This window comes from Stegostoma tigrinum, chromosome 2, assembly GCF_030684315.1.
Source record: "Stegostoma tigrinum isolate sSteTig4 chromosome 2, sSteTig4.hap1, whole genome shotgun sequence".
In the NCBI taxonomy this organism is placed as follows: Eukaryota; Metazoa; Chordata; class Chondrichthyes; order Orectolobiformes; family Stegostomatidae; genus Stegostoma; species Stegostoma tigrinum.
The window spans coordinates 96,550,209-96,565,335 of NC_081355.1; the positions used below are offsets into that span (position 1 = coordinate 96,550,209).

Consider the following 15,127-nt stretch of genomic DNA (forward strand, 5'->3'; position numbering starts at 1 on the left):
GGACCGCTTTGCAGAACACCTCCGCTCGGTTCACAACAAACAACTGCACCTCCCAGTCGCAAACCATTTTAACTCCCCCTCCCATTCCTCAGACGACATGTCCATCATGGTTCTCCTGCAATGCCACAATGATGCCACCCGAGGGTTGCAAGAACAGCAACTCATATTCCGCTTGGGAACCCTGCAGCCCAATGGTATCAATGTGGACTTCACAAGCTTCAAAATATCCCCTCCCCCCACTGCATCCCAAAACCAGCCCAGCCTGTCTCTGCTTCCCTAACCTGTTCTTCCTCTCACCCATCCCTTCCTCCCACCTCAAGCCGCACCTCCATTTCCTACCTACTAACCTCATCCCACCTCCTTGACCTGTCCGTCTTCCCTGGACTGACCTATCCCCTCCCCACCTCCCCACCTACACTCTCTCCACCTATCTTCTTTTCTCTCCATCTTCGGTCCGCCTCCCCCTCTCTCCCTATTTATTCCAGCTCCCTCACCCCATCCCCCTCTCTGATGAAGGGTCCAGGCCCGAAACGTCAGCTTTTGTGCTCCTGAGATGCTACTTGGCCTGCTGTGTTCGTCCAGCTCCACACTTTGTTATCATGGTCACAGAATATTCAGGTGTGGAGAATAAACGTTGCAGTTCATAACCATTTTGGTATAGATAGGGGATGAATGATAAATAAGGTGTACTTATTAAGTATAACATGAAGGCATTAGAAAAAAAGTCTCAAACCTAATGGAAAGTCAAAAAATTGATTTCATGTGGCTACAGATGAAAGATAATAAAGAAGTAATCATATTAAAGGTGTAAGCTACAGACCAAATAATATAATAATGGGTTGTGGAGGAAGATATATGCAGATTAATTCAGGAATTGAAAGAAAAATCATCAAAAGTACAGTTGGGATGGAGGTGCGAATAGTGGTTACCACTAACCCTGCTGGAAGTGGGCAGACATGATTGGGAAAGTGGATGAGAAATTAAAGTTCATAAAATGTATTTGGGATTACCCTCTAATCTTATCTGTAAGTTCGAAAGCAGATGCTTGGCTATTGAGTCTAATAATGGAAAGTGAACCAGAATAGATAAAGGAAGTAAAGGGTGATATAAGCAATAGAATCATAGATTTGATAGTGGCCAACTTATAATGTACTTTATGGCAATAACAGAAATAAGATAATTATGACATGAATATTGAAAGAAAGCCCTTTTTTGAGGGAGTCAAAACAGAACCTGTGCAAATGAACGTAGCCAACAATGTTAGCCAACAACTATGCAGAACATTGTTTGGAAACATTTTGAAATATATCCAACAATGTGCAGGGAAAAATATATTATGCTGATTCTGCGAATGAATAAACAATCATGGGAACAATTTGAGTGTTAGGTAAAGAGCACATATTAAGCTTACAGACAGAAGAGTTCATAGAAGAGAGAATATGCTGAGATTAGGTAAGAAATTAATAAAGCAAAGAGTACTATGAAATTAAATTATCAGTGGTCATAAAATAAAATAGTGTAGTATTTTAAAGGCGAATCCACAAAAATAGGATGGTGCTCAGGAGTAGGACCAGTTAAAGGTAGACAAGATAATATCATGATGACAGAGATGGCAGATGGCATATTAAAGAATATGTTTGCTTTTGCATTCATCCCAGAGATTGAGCAGGTAAATATTGCATTGAATGATGACAGGTGCAGTAAGTACATTTAAAATAATAACATTTGTATTAAATAAAGAAGGCAGTCTCAAAGAGGATAAAACCCTGGTGCATATGAATTGCATCATGGAGGGAAAAGATAGTAGAAACATTACTACTCATATATTTAATAATTCATTTGAAAACAAAAAGTGCAGTAAGACTACCAGACAGATGGTGTGATTCCTAAAGAGGACAGGAACATACCCAGGCAATTATAAAGCAATCAGTTTAATATCAACAGTAGAAAAAAAGATGAAATCCTGGCAAAAGGAGAGAAAAGAACATCTGCTAACAAAAATTATAATAAAGAATAATCAGCATAGATTTGAAAGTAAAAACTTGTTTGACATTATTATTGAATTTATAAGGAGACAACAAAGAGACAAAGGTAATGCAATTGATCCATTTAACTGGACTTGTAAACTGTCTTCAGAAAGGTACGAATGAATGGATCACTGAAGGTTGAGTCTGGGGGAAAATGCAAAATTTGTGAAATTTTATGCATATATCACCAGCAGTATAAACACATCTCTATAATCTTCTGGGAGTGGATCTCAAAACATGAACATGTACCCTGATTTGCATATTCAATTGACTCAGTGGTCGTGACAGGCAGATATCCTATACAGACTGATGCCAACAGCATGGGTTCAATTCCCTCATTGGCTGAGGTTACTGTGAAGGAATCTACCGCTCAATCTCTCCCCTCATCTGAGGCATGGTGACCCTCAGGTTAAACAAGATGGCTCGACGGTCTGATAAGATTTTGACCATATATTGACTTCCAACCTGGCACATGGTACATATCTGAGTGTGTGAGTTTCTGCCTCAGAAACAATCCATCATTCATATTTCATCCAAAAAACAAGAACACAATCTATTCTTTTCCATGTCCTCTGCTGCAGTTAGCCTAGAAAGTTAATCTACCTTGCGTAAATCTTATCTACACACACCAATAGATGACACACTACATTTGTTGCTAACCTGAAGACTGATTAAATCCAAATAAATAAATAAATCCAAATCCCACTTTGTAGTTAAAAAGGATAGATCACAAATAAAGACATCAAATTCAAGGGAATGATTTGGAGGCTGTAATCAAACTTTGGAATACAAATAACAATTGTTATTGTATTTTGTGATATAAAAAATAAATCACTAATGGCTTTTGACATCTCCACTCTTTGATTAAATTACTGTCTGGTAATCATTTCCAGATGTTCATTATTCTAGACACAGGGGAAATGCAACTTGAAGCATTCAGATACAGATGAGAAACTTAGGAATTTGCTTGAAATGTTAAAGTATGTGTCTCCACTACTTTGGGTATATGTCATTTAATTCAAAAGGACCATTCCACTATATTGGCTTTTGCACTAATTGTACGAGTTTAACATTGATGGAAGGTATTTACTTTTTTAAAAAATTGTAAAAATACAATCAGGTGGAAATTTTTTATGCACAGATTACACTTTGAAAACAATAGATGCAAACTGTATTCAAATGTGCATGGATTTTGCAAAGATTTCTCCCCCCAAATGTCCATTCAATCTCATTCACATTCAAATGTAACATTTTCCAAGGACCAATGCATTTACGATGTTAAAAGGCATTCCTTCACAAAATCTTCTATAATATTATTAAATATATTAAACAATTGTAATTTGGTGCAATTTAATTACTAACCAAAAAATGAACTGATCACAAAATTTAGCATTTCTAATCACAGTTGACCATCCATTTTCAAACTAATTAGCCAATGACTTTACAGATTGTTTTAAAGTTTCAGTCTATCACAACGTCTGTCAAAAACTGAAGTGAACTCACATGGAAAAAAATACATTTGGGGTAAAATAAAATCTGTGACACTTGTACAATGTAAACTACTGAGTACTATTTCAGCTGACCATTTACTGTTGTTATCTAAGGAAGCAGAACTTCACTCATGTGACTCATGATATTTTCTTTACTAAACCTCAATTCTTACTACTTAATATCTTGTTGGAACTAGTCATTAAAGAATAAAAGGGAACTAACATGTGCGATACCCAGGGAGAAAATACGTATACAATTTTAATAAATTGAGGTACCTGCTTCTGGCTTTACTTTTCAAGACATTAAAATACCTTTTTCATGACAACATACATGCGTGTTGCCATGAAGGAAGACTCTTCCTACATGACATGAGCAGGAAACCTGAAGAAAAATGAGTAAAACTGGCAAATGACACACATTGGTCTGAGATAATAAAATGTGAGGCTGGATGAACACAGCAGGCCAAGCAGCATCTCAGGAGCACAAAAGCTGACGTTTCGGGCCTGGACCCTTCATCAGAGAGGGGGATGGGGGGAGGGAACTGGAATAAATAGGGAGAGAGGGGGAGGCGGACCGAAGATGGAGAGTAAAGAAGATAGGTGGAGAGGGTGTAGGTGGGGAGGTAGGGAGGGGATAGGTCAGTCCAGGGAAGACGGACAGGTCAAGGAGGTGGGATGAGGTTAGTAGGTAGCTGGGGGTGCGGCTTGGGGTGGGAGGAAGGGATGGGTGAGAGGAAGAACCGGTTAGGGAGGCAGAGACAGGTTGGACTGGTTTTGGGATGCAGTGGGTGGGGGGGAAGAGCTGGGCTGGTTGTGTGGTGCAGTGGGGGGAGGGGATGAACTGGGCTGGTTTAGGGATGCAGTGGGGGAAGGGGAGATTTTGAAACTGGTGAAGTCCACATTGATACCATATGGCTGCAGGGTTCCCAGGCGGAATATGAGTTGCTGTTCCTGCAACCTTCGGGTGGCATCATTGTGGCAGTGCAGGAGGCCCATGATGGACATGTCATCAAGAGAATGGGAGGGGGAGTGGAAATGGTTTGCGACTGGCTTGTTTTGTGTATTTCATTTCCTGAAGTTACTGGTACTTACCATTGGAAAGTAACATACTGAAGATAGTGGCCAATTGAAATGAAAACAGAAAATGGCAGAAATGCTCAGAATGTGGAATCCTTCCTCAGAAATGGAAGGTATCACAGATTAATTTTGCCAGAGGTGCCAAAAAAAGAAAATGACCACAATTGAGGCCTGGTGGGGAGAACAGTTGGCCTGTACAGAACCTGCTAAGTGGAGAATCCATGATGGCTAAAGCGGCTCTGTGCACAAATCACTTGCACTATTTAACCAATGTTGGTACCTCAGCATTTCACTTGTTATTTTATTTAATCTATCCAATGTCTCTTGTCACTGTATTTCCTTCTTCAGTCCAACCACCATACACATCATCCTACCCCGACTGTTTCTTCTGCTCTACAAATGTAGTTCATTTGTTAAATTGTCTAGTTCTGAAAAAAAAATTACACTCTTAAGAGGTCAGCCTGTATCCTCTTAATGGATGTTGTCTGGCTCATTCAGTGTTTCCAGAATTTTATTTGCTGTTTACCTTTGCATGATAATTCCAGAATAGATGACCAATGCCTTTTGTATCTGTTATGTTTTGAATAATACTTTTGTCAATGTATCTCACCTATATTGATACAAGTGATCCTTTCCAACATTGTAATAACAACATTTTCACCAACTCCTTAGTAGAAACTATCAGCAGAATATAACAGTATCCAAAAGTGCAGTCTCCATTCAAAACAGCTTATATTTAGAAAGCTTAAACTTAAACGATAATGAAGTGCAACGATAAGCCATTCATTACAGGATGCATGTACAGGATCCTTAGCTTTACTCATAGATATTAAGTTAATTTTGCCTGTGAACCTTAGTGGATTTACTCGGCACAACTGCAAGTACAGCAATGACAGAATCTATCATTACAAATCTAACAGGAAAGCCAAATCCAATTTGCTGTGTAATTAGATCGAAAAATTCATTCAGGATTAGTTTGTATCTCAGCATTGCTTCTCTCTATTGGTTTATCTTTAAATTTTCAGGATACGGCATGCAACTGGCTGTCTGTTTTTCCTATGTGTGCTTGGAAATAACGATTGATCATTAACTGGAAAACTTTAAACATAATGATTGCTCACCTTTGTTCCAGTTGTGGGTACAAGCCCAACTGCTCCCATGTAAGTGCTGCCAATTGTTTTGATTTTCTCTATATCCTTATAGCATTCCTTGTCCATTAACTTTTACAGCAAATAAATGGAAATACATTTGAGAATTATTAATTAAGTGCTCTGTTCATATGTGTTCTCAATGTATACTTGTATCAAATAGAATTAAATGTACCTCATCAAAGTCAGCTATAATTTCATTCAAGAGGCGCAAGCATTCAACTCCCATGTTATTACCATCTAGCTCAATATAAAAGTCATTAAAATTGGGAATTGAGGCAAACATCACACCCACTTGTGAATATGACTGGTAGTAGAGATCCTGCAATGAACAACACATGAAGGTTAAGTATACTATGAGATCAATTGTATTTTTGAAAAGGGGGGGGCGGGGTAACATATACATCCCTTAGAGAATATGCCAAGTATAAAATAGTTTAGTTTTGCTGACATCTGGGACCATGCACAAAAGCAGAGAAAGCTCTCATAAATACTTTTAAACAAAGATTGAGAAATATCTAAAAGTTTTTTGAAAAAAAAACTATCAAGTTGTATACTATGAAAGAAAACTAAAGTTTCAAACCTACTAAGCTTTTTTTTAAAAGAGGCTTAATATTTGTCATGCCAAAATAATTTAGCATGTGTAATAATTAGTAAATTTTTAATGTTGATTCATCCGGATCATTGGTATCTGCAAACATATCAGCAAAACTAAAATATGACTGTCACAGAGAGGAATTATGTCTGACAATCAGGAACTCTGCTGTGTGCAGTTCAAGGCCTTATACTAATGTCTGTATTACTGTCAGCAGCTGACTATTATAACTGTGTTGTTTCATATTTGGTTAGTTTCAAAGAGTATTGATGTAACAGGAAGAGGGATAACAGCATTGTGGTTACTCAGTTGCTCCAGTAGAGGTACTCACAGTTACAGTAATACTTAGATATCAATATGTAATATTAAATTAGTATTTCTTGACCGAGGATGAGCTATATCTGAAACCATATTACTTCTTCACTGTCAATAATGGTCACTTCTCACCAAGCATTGATCATTACTTCTGTACTGTGAAAATGTTATATCCCTATTCAAAAGAAAAAAGGAAGAAATATAGACTCACTCATTACAGGCCAATCAAACTATGCTCAAATGTAGGGAAATTTTTAGAGGTAATTGAAACAGAATTAATTGCCACTTTAAAAATTAAATTTAACGGACGATAGCCAGAATGTATCGGTTAAAGGTGAATACATTACAACTTGGAGCAGGAGGACACCATATGGTGCCTCAAGCTTGCAGAGCCATTCAATGCAATCATGACAGATCTTTGGCCTCAAACTCACCTTCTTGCATGCTCCCATATCACTCGATTTCCAAAAAGATCAAAAAAAAATCTTTCAAGCCTTGAATATACTCAGCGCTGGGATACTCATAATCCTCTGGGATAGAGAATTCCAAAGATTCACAACCCTTTGAGAGTACATCTTCCTTCTCATTTTATTCCTAAATCATTGGTGCTTTATTGTGAAACTGTCCCTTTATCTTACATCCTCCACCCAGAAGAAACACCCTCTTAATTTTTACCAGATCAAGATCCTTCAAAGTCTTATATATTTCAATGAGATTGACAAAATTCTTCCAATATTTGAGGATTATCAACCTGACTTAATCAGGTTCTGAGACAAGAATAAACTTCTCATCCCAGGAACTAAATTTGTGAACCTTTGTTCTACCAACACCAGTGAGTCTTCCTTAAATATGGAGACCAAATGGGTACAGAGTATATCAGGTTGCAGTTTCACCTAAGGTCTGTGCAATTGCAGCAATTCTTTGTTTTTCCACTCCAATTCTCTTAATAAAGGCTACCATGTCATTTTCCATCATAATTGCCTGTTGTATCTGCGTGCTACCTTATCTTCCTTTCTTCAGTACAAACAGGAGCCATCTGAACAATGGCATTTAAAAGCTTCATATCATTTTTAAAAATTCTGTTTCTCTGTTCAGCAACCAAGGTGGAAAAACTTCACACTCTCTCATCTTGAATTCTATCACATATTAATACCCATTTGCTTACCCAATCTATAACTCTGAGCCTATTTTTAACTGTATTACACTGTTTGCATTCCCATCTAGCTTTGTATCATCAGCAAACATTACTTTGTCTCTTCATCTATGTCATGGAATAATTTCAGGGCTGACATGCTCTTGGAGAATTCAGGTCCATTTGTGACCATCAAATGTTAATACAATAAAAAAAGGTTATACATTTTTAATTAAAATTTTACACTTTATGGCATTACAGACCTGTAGGCATATGTCTACAAAATAATTATTATGTTATTTAATTTTTTGAAACATTAAACAAAGTGGCAGCAGTAAAATGACAGACATGGCTACATATTCAAGAGTTGGCACAAAACTCATTCATGAGAGGGTTAACAACTGTATCAAAGCTGGTATTGAAACTGGGGCCTCTAGCTGATATTCTATGGATTATACCGCTAAAAATAGCAAGTCATCAGGAAGCATGAAGATTCTGTGTCAGAAATAGGCAAAACTAATGACTAATCTCTGCATAGGTCTTAAATTAAGTTACAAATCCCCTTAGAATCAGTCTGCTTAGAAATGATTCATGTTTAGTAGAGTAATTTGCTAATTTGTTTTGATAAGCACTTTCCTTGAATCTAGTATATTCAGTGGTGTTTATATAACACAGAACCACAGCTCGACATGCTATGACAAAAATACTTTCATATGACAAAACTACTTTCTTTGCCATGTACACTTTTCCTGATTGATTTTAAAAAATCAATTCAAAATAAGAAATCTTTAACAACAATGGCAATATCCTTAACCAAATACAGGATTACCACCGTTCAGTTAAACAAAACTCACAGTTAATATTGTGGATCTGTTATGTTCAGTGCGATGAAACCTTGCTGAAATTTCAAAGAACAATCATTTGTTGGAGTAGCAAAAAGATTTTAGTAATCAGGTTTCTCTCACCATATTTCGTGGATTGGACAACAAAAAATGTTGGGCAACATGTGCTGGAAGCAAATTGAAGAGAATCCGTTTGTTGTCAAGTTTTACTCGTTCCATATCATCTCTCTCTTCTTCAGCCTGAAAGGAGAAATACGTGTTGGCAGCTCCACTAATTTATAATCAGACAAACATTACAAATTGTATCTGAGAAGTACATGAAGAAATGTGATTATGTTATTGTTAAATGTACAAGATTCTTAGGGGGCCCTGACACAGTACAGGCAGAGAGTCTGTTACCCCTTGTGGGACAGTATGGGACCAGAGGACATAATTCCAGAATAAGGGCTCAACCAGTTAAGATAATGCTGAGGCAGAATTAAGAAAATTCAAGGCTGAGATGCACAATTTTTTTAAGCACTAAGGGAATTGAGAGTTATGAGGAAAGACGGGAGATTGGAGTTGAAGATTGTTGGATTAGCCATGATGAATGAGGCCTTGGGCATGCCTTTGATATTCATCCTCATATAAAAACTACTAAATCTTCCATATCTGTATGTTTTAAAGAATACTAACCTCAAATTTAAATTTGGTAAAGAAGAATTCAAATTCATTCCAAAAGATGGTCTTTTAGCACTGGAAAAGGCTATTGATGGTTATGTTGTAAAGTCACAATATACTAGTACTGCACACGGATTCAAAGGAATAGCTTAACAATCACTCCAAAAACACTCATTATTGAACTGTCAAGGGAACTGGCTGAATAAACCTTTACCGATATCAAATAGTTCAAAAAAAAATCAGGACAAGTCCCAAATGCACAAGAAGGCACATAAATAGCAAACATGTAGTTGGTAAGCAATGGTGCTCATAGACCAGAGCCACAGGGACTCAGGTGGCTCAAGGGCTGTGCCCTCTCACACCCTCTACCTCATCCAGAACTTCCAATGCCCCAATCCCCAACAGCTCATTTTCACGAAGGACGCCCAGTCCCTAGACACCTGGATTCCCCATGCGGATGGGCTAAAGGCCCTCTGAATCTTACCGTCCAGCAGGCCTGACCAGTCCCCCTCCACTGACACCCTCATGAGTCAAGTGGAGGGCTACAGCGTATCACCTCCAAAGTGCAGAATGCATTAACTATTGATTATTGAAAGCCTAAGCTCCTGACTAGTCTGCTGCTCCTCAATTCCATCAGTCGAGTAGAAGGCTTTGAATATATTACTGTCCCCAAGGGTCATTTGTTCTAGTCATACCTGACAAACTGGCTCTTTTCTAATACGTTCTATCACTGGGGTGGCTCAGTGGCTAATACTGCTACCTCACAACACCAGGGACCTGGGTTCGATTCCACCTTCAGGTGCCTGTCTGTGTGGAGTTTGCACATTCTCAGTGTGTGTGCATGGGTTTCCTCCCACAATTCAAAGATCTTCAAATCAGGTGGATTGACCACGCTAAATTGCTCAGATTATCCAGGGATGTGCAGGCTAGGTGGATTAGCATGGGAAATGCAGGGTTATAAGAACAAGGTGGTGGGATGAGTCCAGGTGGGATGCTCTTCAGAGGGCTGGTGTGTACTCGATAGGCCAAATGGCCTGCTTTCACACTGTAGAGATTATTACAGTATGCCAGAGGGCCCCAGCAGAGAGGCAGTTGGAAATCCTGTTTTCTTTGTATTTTTGAGCTTATTTATGCAAATAAAATACACATGGATCTCCATTCCATAAACTGGCAGAAGCCATGAGCATTTAATGCACTAAATGGTGAATTTTTAACCTAAGACAATGTCAGTAGATACATAATCTAGAATCCACATTTTGGTAAATTTGCGAATGCACTGGAGAGGGGGTTTACCAGGATATTGCCTGGACTGGAGAGTTTTAGTTGTGAAGAGAGATTGAAGAAAGAGGGTGCATGGTCTTAGTCTATAAATTTATGAGGGACACACATGGCAGACAAGAAGGAATTTTTACCCTTGGCGGAGGGATCAATGACGAGGAGTTACAGACTTAAACTATGGAACAGGAGGTTTAGAGGGAATGTGGGTAATTTTTTTCCACCCAAAATCTGAAACTCACTGCCTGTAAGGTTGTTAGAGGCAAAAACCCTCATAACATTTAAGAAGTATTCAGATTGTACCACCAATGCCAAGGCAAACAAGGTTATGCACTGGAAAATGGGATGAGAATGGTTAGATGTTTGTTTTTGGACTGGCACAGACTCAATTGGAGGCAAGGTGCTTTTCTGTTCCGTCGACCTTTATGACAATATAACTGTATACATAAAGATACAAAATCAACCTACAAAGCTTTTACACAGTGAAAGGTTGGAAAATTGTTTACTTGCTTGAACCTCTCAGTTATGAAATGAGATGTTATGACCTAATTTCTGCAAAAGAAATCTAAATGAATTCTGTATGAAGGGATACGGTAATGTAAATGGAATAGGGAGGCGACAGCGTTCTAAAACATTCGATTCTTTGTGGTTCACTGATTTTTATTTCAAACCTAAGCCAAGCTGTTGAAGTTTTAATGCTTTTATAAAAAATATCACAATGAATTAGGGATGACAATTTAAGTTATTTCAAGTTTTTGAAAGTGGCCCAACTTGGCTTTTTGGGATTGTTTCACTTGAATCACTTCAATCAAAAAGTACATTTGTCATCACGAAGGCAAAGTTGTCGCTTTCAGTTATGTATTCTTTCTTTGAGTGGTTTAATCTTCCAAGCATGAGTGTGGAAATTCACTGTTCTCAACTATTGAATAAAAATGTTTTAGCGTGGGGACATATTCAGGAATCATTCAGGGGTCTGGGCATTTCACATCAGGGTCTGTCTAGTTAGGTCACTCAAGGAGGTGAGTCATGGTCAGCCTGTGAGGTCTGTCCAGGGAAACCAGGGGATAAGCATCAGTTGGGGGGTGGGCTGCTAACTTGAGAAGCTTTTTGCGGGGATTGGGGTCTGCAAGTTGGGAAGAAGGGTGGACAACAAATGGCTTCAATTATATTTGCAAGGGAGGACCACAGTAAAGCATGTCTGGAAACAGGGAGGAGGGTTTATTCATGGTCAGAAGCACCTTGGTTTGTGAGGTGGGATGTCAATGTATGACCACAAATGGCATGGTCACCTCATATGTCAGTGACTAGGCTAGAAAGATGAACAGATGCACAGCCAGGTTGCTGGGACCTGGGACGGTGCTGGGCCTACGGAATTCACAAGATGGATTATCAAAAAGTGGATCTGAATGTTCAGGGCCTCACTGACGCATGTATGCAGAGGCTGGAAACCATTGGCTAACGAGCACTCAGTGTCACATTCCTTTGGGCTGGCAAAATTCAAAAGTATACAACAAAAAAAATGGCTGCAACCACGCCAGGCAGGAAATTGTCTGACAAAGTCGGGGCTGCAAGACCTACTAACACAAGGCCCTTTAGACGGCAACAAGATTACACTGGACAGGATATAGGCCTGTGAGGTCCCTAATCTCAGATGAATGTCATGCATTGGCTTTCTGTGCACTGTGCATTTCCCTGCTCCAGACATTGCTGACCACTTCAGTCACACCAGCCCCTTTGGACACAGAGCTCAGGAAAGGCTAGGAAAATTTGAGGATGATGAACAATTGTACAAACAAAGCCTATTGCCCTTTTTATATCTGGTTCTTCTTGCTTCCACACACTCCAGCTAGCACTTAACACAGGTATCAGTCCTTGATAGGTTATGATATTAGGCATCACATTGGCATAGTTACATCTGCCACTAAACAGAGACTCAAACAAATAGATGTATTTCCAAATCATTCAGAACTATGGAAACATGAGCATCAATATACAGAGAAATGTCACCCCATGTCATCAATATGCCCTTAAAAGGTTATCTGTTCTCTTTCCTTCCAAGTATCGTTCTGTATATCCCCAGGTTCTGCAGCTTTGGTGAAGAGAGAGTGCTCAGCATTGAACCCTTTGGCCCTGGAGGTTTTGTCAGGTAGCTGATGTGTTTGGACAGCTCTGATATACTGAAGGTTTCCTGAATAAAGGCAAGTGGACCCTCCTTGGCCTGAACTTCCAAGTGATATTTGGAGGGGGCACAATAGGCAGGATGGAGGTGGAAGCTCCGACAAACTCTGCAGTGTCCTGAGAGGAGACTCGGGCACAACAAAATCAGACCATAGACTGTGAAACGTCCGTAACCCATTACTTCAGACATAGTAGGAACTGCAGACGCTGTGGAATCTGAGATAACAAGCTGGATGAACACAGCAGGCCAAGCAGCATCATAGGAGCAGGAAAGATTGATGTTTTGGGCCTAGGCCCTTCTTCAGAAATGGACAAGGGGTAGGGGGTTCTGAAATAAATAGGGAGCGAGGGAGAGGCGGATGGAAGATGGATAGAGGAGAAGAGAGTTGGAGAGGTGACAGACCAGTCAAAGAGACGGGGATGGAGCCAGTAAAGGTGAGCGTAGGTGGGGAGGGAGGGAGGAGATAGGTCAATCCAGGGAGGATGGACAGGCTTGGAGACCATTTTGCACAACAACGACACTCGGTTCGCACTAAACAATTGCACCTCCCAGTCACGAGCCACTTCAGCTCCCCCTCCCATTCCGCAGACGATAGGTCCATCCTGGGCCTCCTGCAGTGCCACAATGATACTACCCGAAGGTTGCAGGAACAGCAACTCATATTCTGCTTGGGAACCCTGCAGTCCAATGGTATCAATGTGGATTTCACCAGCTTCAAAATCTCCCCTTCCCCTACCGTATCCCAAAACCAGCCCAGCTCTTCCCAGCCTCCCTAACCTGTCCTTCCTCCCACCTCTCCCCTCCATCCACCTCAACTTCACAAGCTTCAATATCTCCCTTCCCCCAACGCATCCCAAAACCAGCCCAGCTCATCCCCGCCTCTCTAACCTATCCTTTCTCCCACCTATCCCCTCTTCCCACCTCAACTCCCACACCCATCTCCTACATCCTAAACACATCCCACCCCCTTGACCTGTCTGTCCTCCTTGGACTGACCTATCTCCTCCCTAACTCTCCACCTACACTCACCTTTACTGGATCCATCCCCGCCAGCTTGACCAGTCTGTCTCCTCTCGTCCTATCTTCTCCTCTATCCATCTTCTATCCGCCTCCCTCTCTGTCCCGATTTATTTCAGAACCCGCTTCCTCTTCCCCATTTCTGATTAAGGGTCTAGGCCCGAAATGTCAAGCTTTCCTGCTCCTATGAAGCTGCTTGGCCTGCTGTGTTCATCCAGCTCTGCACCTTGTTATTTTCTTTCCCATTACTGTCGGTACAGTCTTGCAAAACTGGCATTTTGAGGGACAAGGGCTAAGACATGCAAGTGGGACTAGTTTAGTTTGGGAATCTGGTCGGTGTGGACTGGTTACGCCGAAGGGTCTGTTTCCATGCCGTATGACTCAAAAGACGCACTGGCAGAGTGGCTAAACAGCATTTCATCCTGTGAAGAACCATAATGTGCTTCTCCTCTACTCTGTCAATTCACAGGGCTCATAACTTGGGACTGTGAGCAAACAAAGAGCGGAAGACAGTTGTGATGCTTTGGTATCCCCCCTTCATGTCTTCCAGATTCTTTGCAAGCTGGAAGAGAAGTTGGAGCCGAGAGCTGTAACAGATGCAGTCTGAGGTAGCTACCAGCTTTGACGACACCAACGGTGCATCGATGAAGGACTGAGTGCCCAGTGATTATCACATTTTGGTGATTGTTGCAATTTAATGTCACAATGAGAACCCAATACAATTAGAAGTGCAGTGCCATGTGACAGAACATTGCATGCAAGTAATCGTGGCAGACACTCCGATGCACAGGCATGTGCTAGTGTGGCTGTTATTCATGTGCAGGCTTACCCACTTGTAAGCTGGCTCAAGTGTTGTCGTTGCTCGTGTGTTCAGTGAATTTCCCAGTGTCAGCCTTTTAACAACCTTGAATACTCTGACTTAGTCAATGGTAGAAACTTCCACCAGGTAAATCCTGATACTTGAAACTTAATTGAAGGCCTGCAGATATTTTTACCTTTGTTGACAGTTATCATGCTGTAATTAAGTTTAAGATGAATTTTTAATCCGAAAAAGTTCAGAATGGATTGCTTCCCTTGTTACTATGGCTATAAATTGCAGTTATAGCATGCAGAGGAGTCAAACATTTCATTTCATAGGTTCACATAGTCCTCGGCAGACTCTTTCATCTATCAGCAGCTTACTTACTCGGAATGATTTCTGTTAGCAGATGCGCTCAATAACCACATTTGTTCCCTAAGTGCCTCAACTTAATTCTCATGGAAACCACTAACAATTGTTGCAGATGAGCTCTCCAGCCAAGTGTTGCTTTTAAGATTATCATCAGCTCCTCTGTACCTATACTTTTGCTTAAAATATCCTGGATAAACTT

General features: G+C 40.2%; 1 protein-coding gene across 7 annotated transcripts in view; it reads right to left on the minus strand.

Moving 5' to 3' along the window:
- The window catches only part of LOC125467327 (adenylate cyclase type 1-like), a 299,944-nt gene that overhangs the window by 26,524 nt on the left and 258,293 nt on the right, over positions 1-15,127 (minus strand). For all 7 annotated transcript variants that reach the window (XM_048563037.2, XM_048563033.2, XM_048563026.2 and 4 more), the window contains 3 exons: positions 8,750-8,866; positions 5,918-6,064; positions 5,716-5,814 (listed from right to left, as the gene is read on the minus strand). In XM_048563037.2, the coding sequence (XP_048418994.2) occupies positions 5,716-5,814; positions 5,918-6,064; positions 8,750-8,866 (363 nt within the window). The remainder of the gene's footprint in view (positions 1-5,715; positions 5,815-5,917; positions 6,065-8,749; positions 8,867-15,127) is intronic.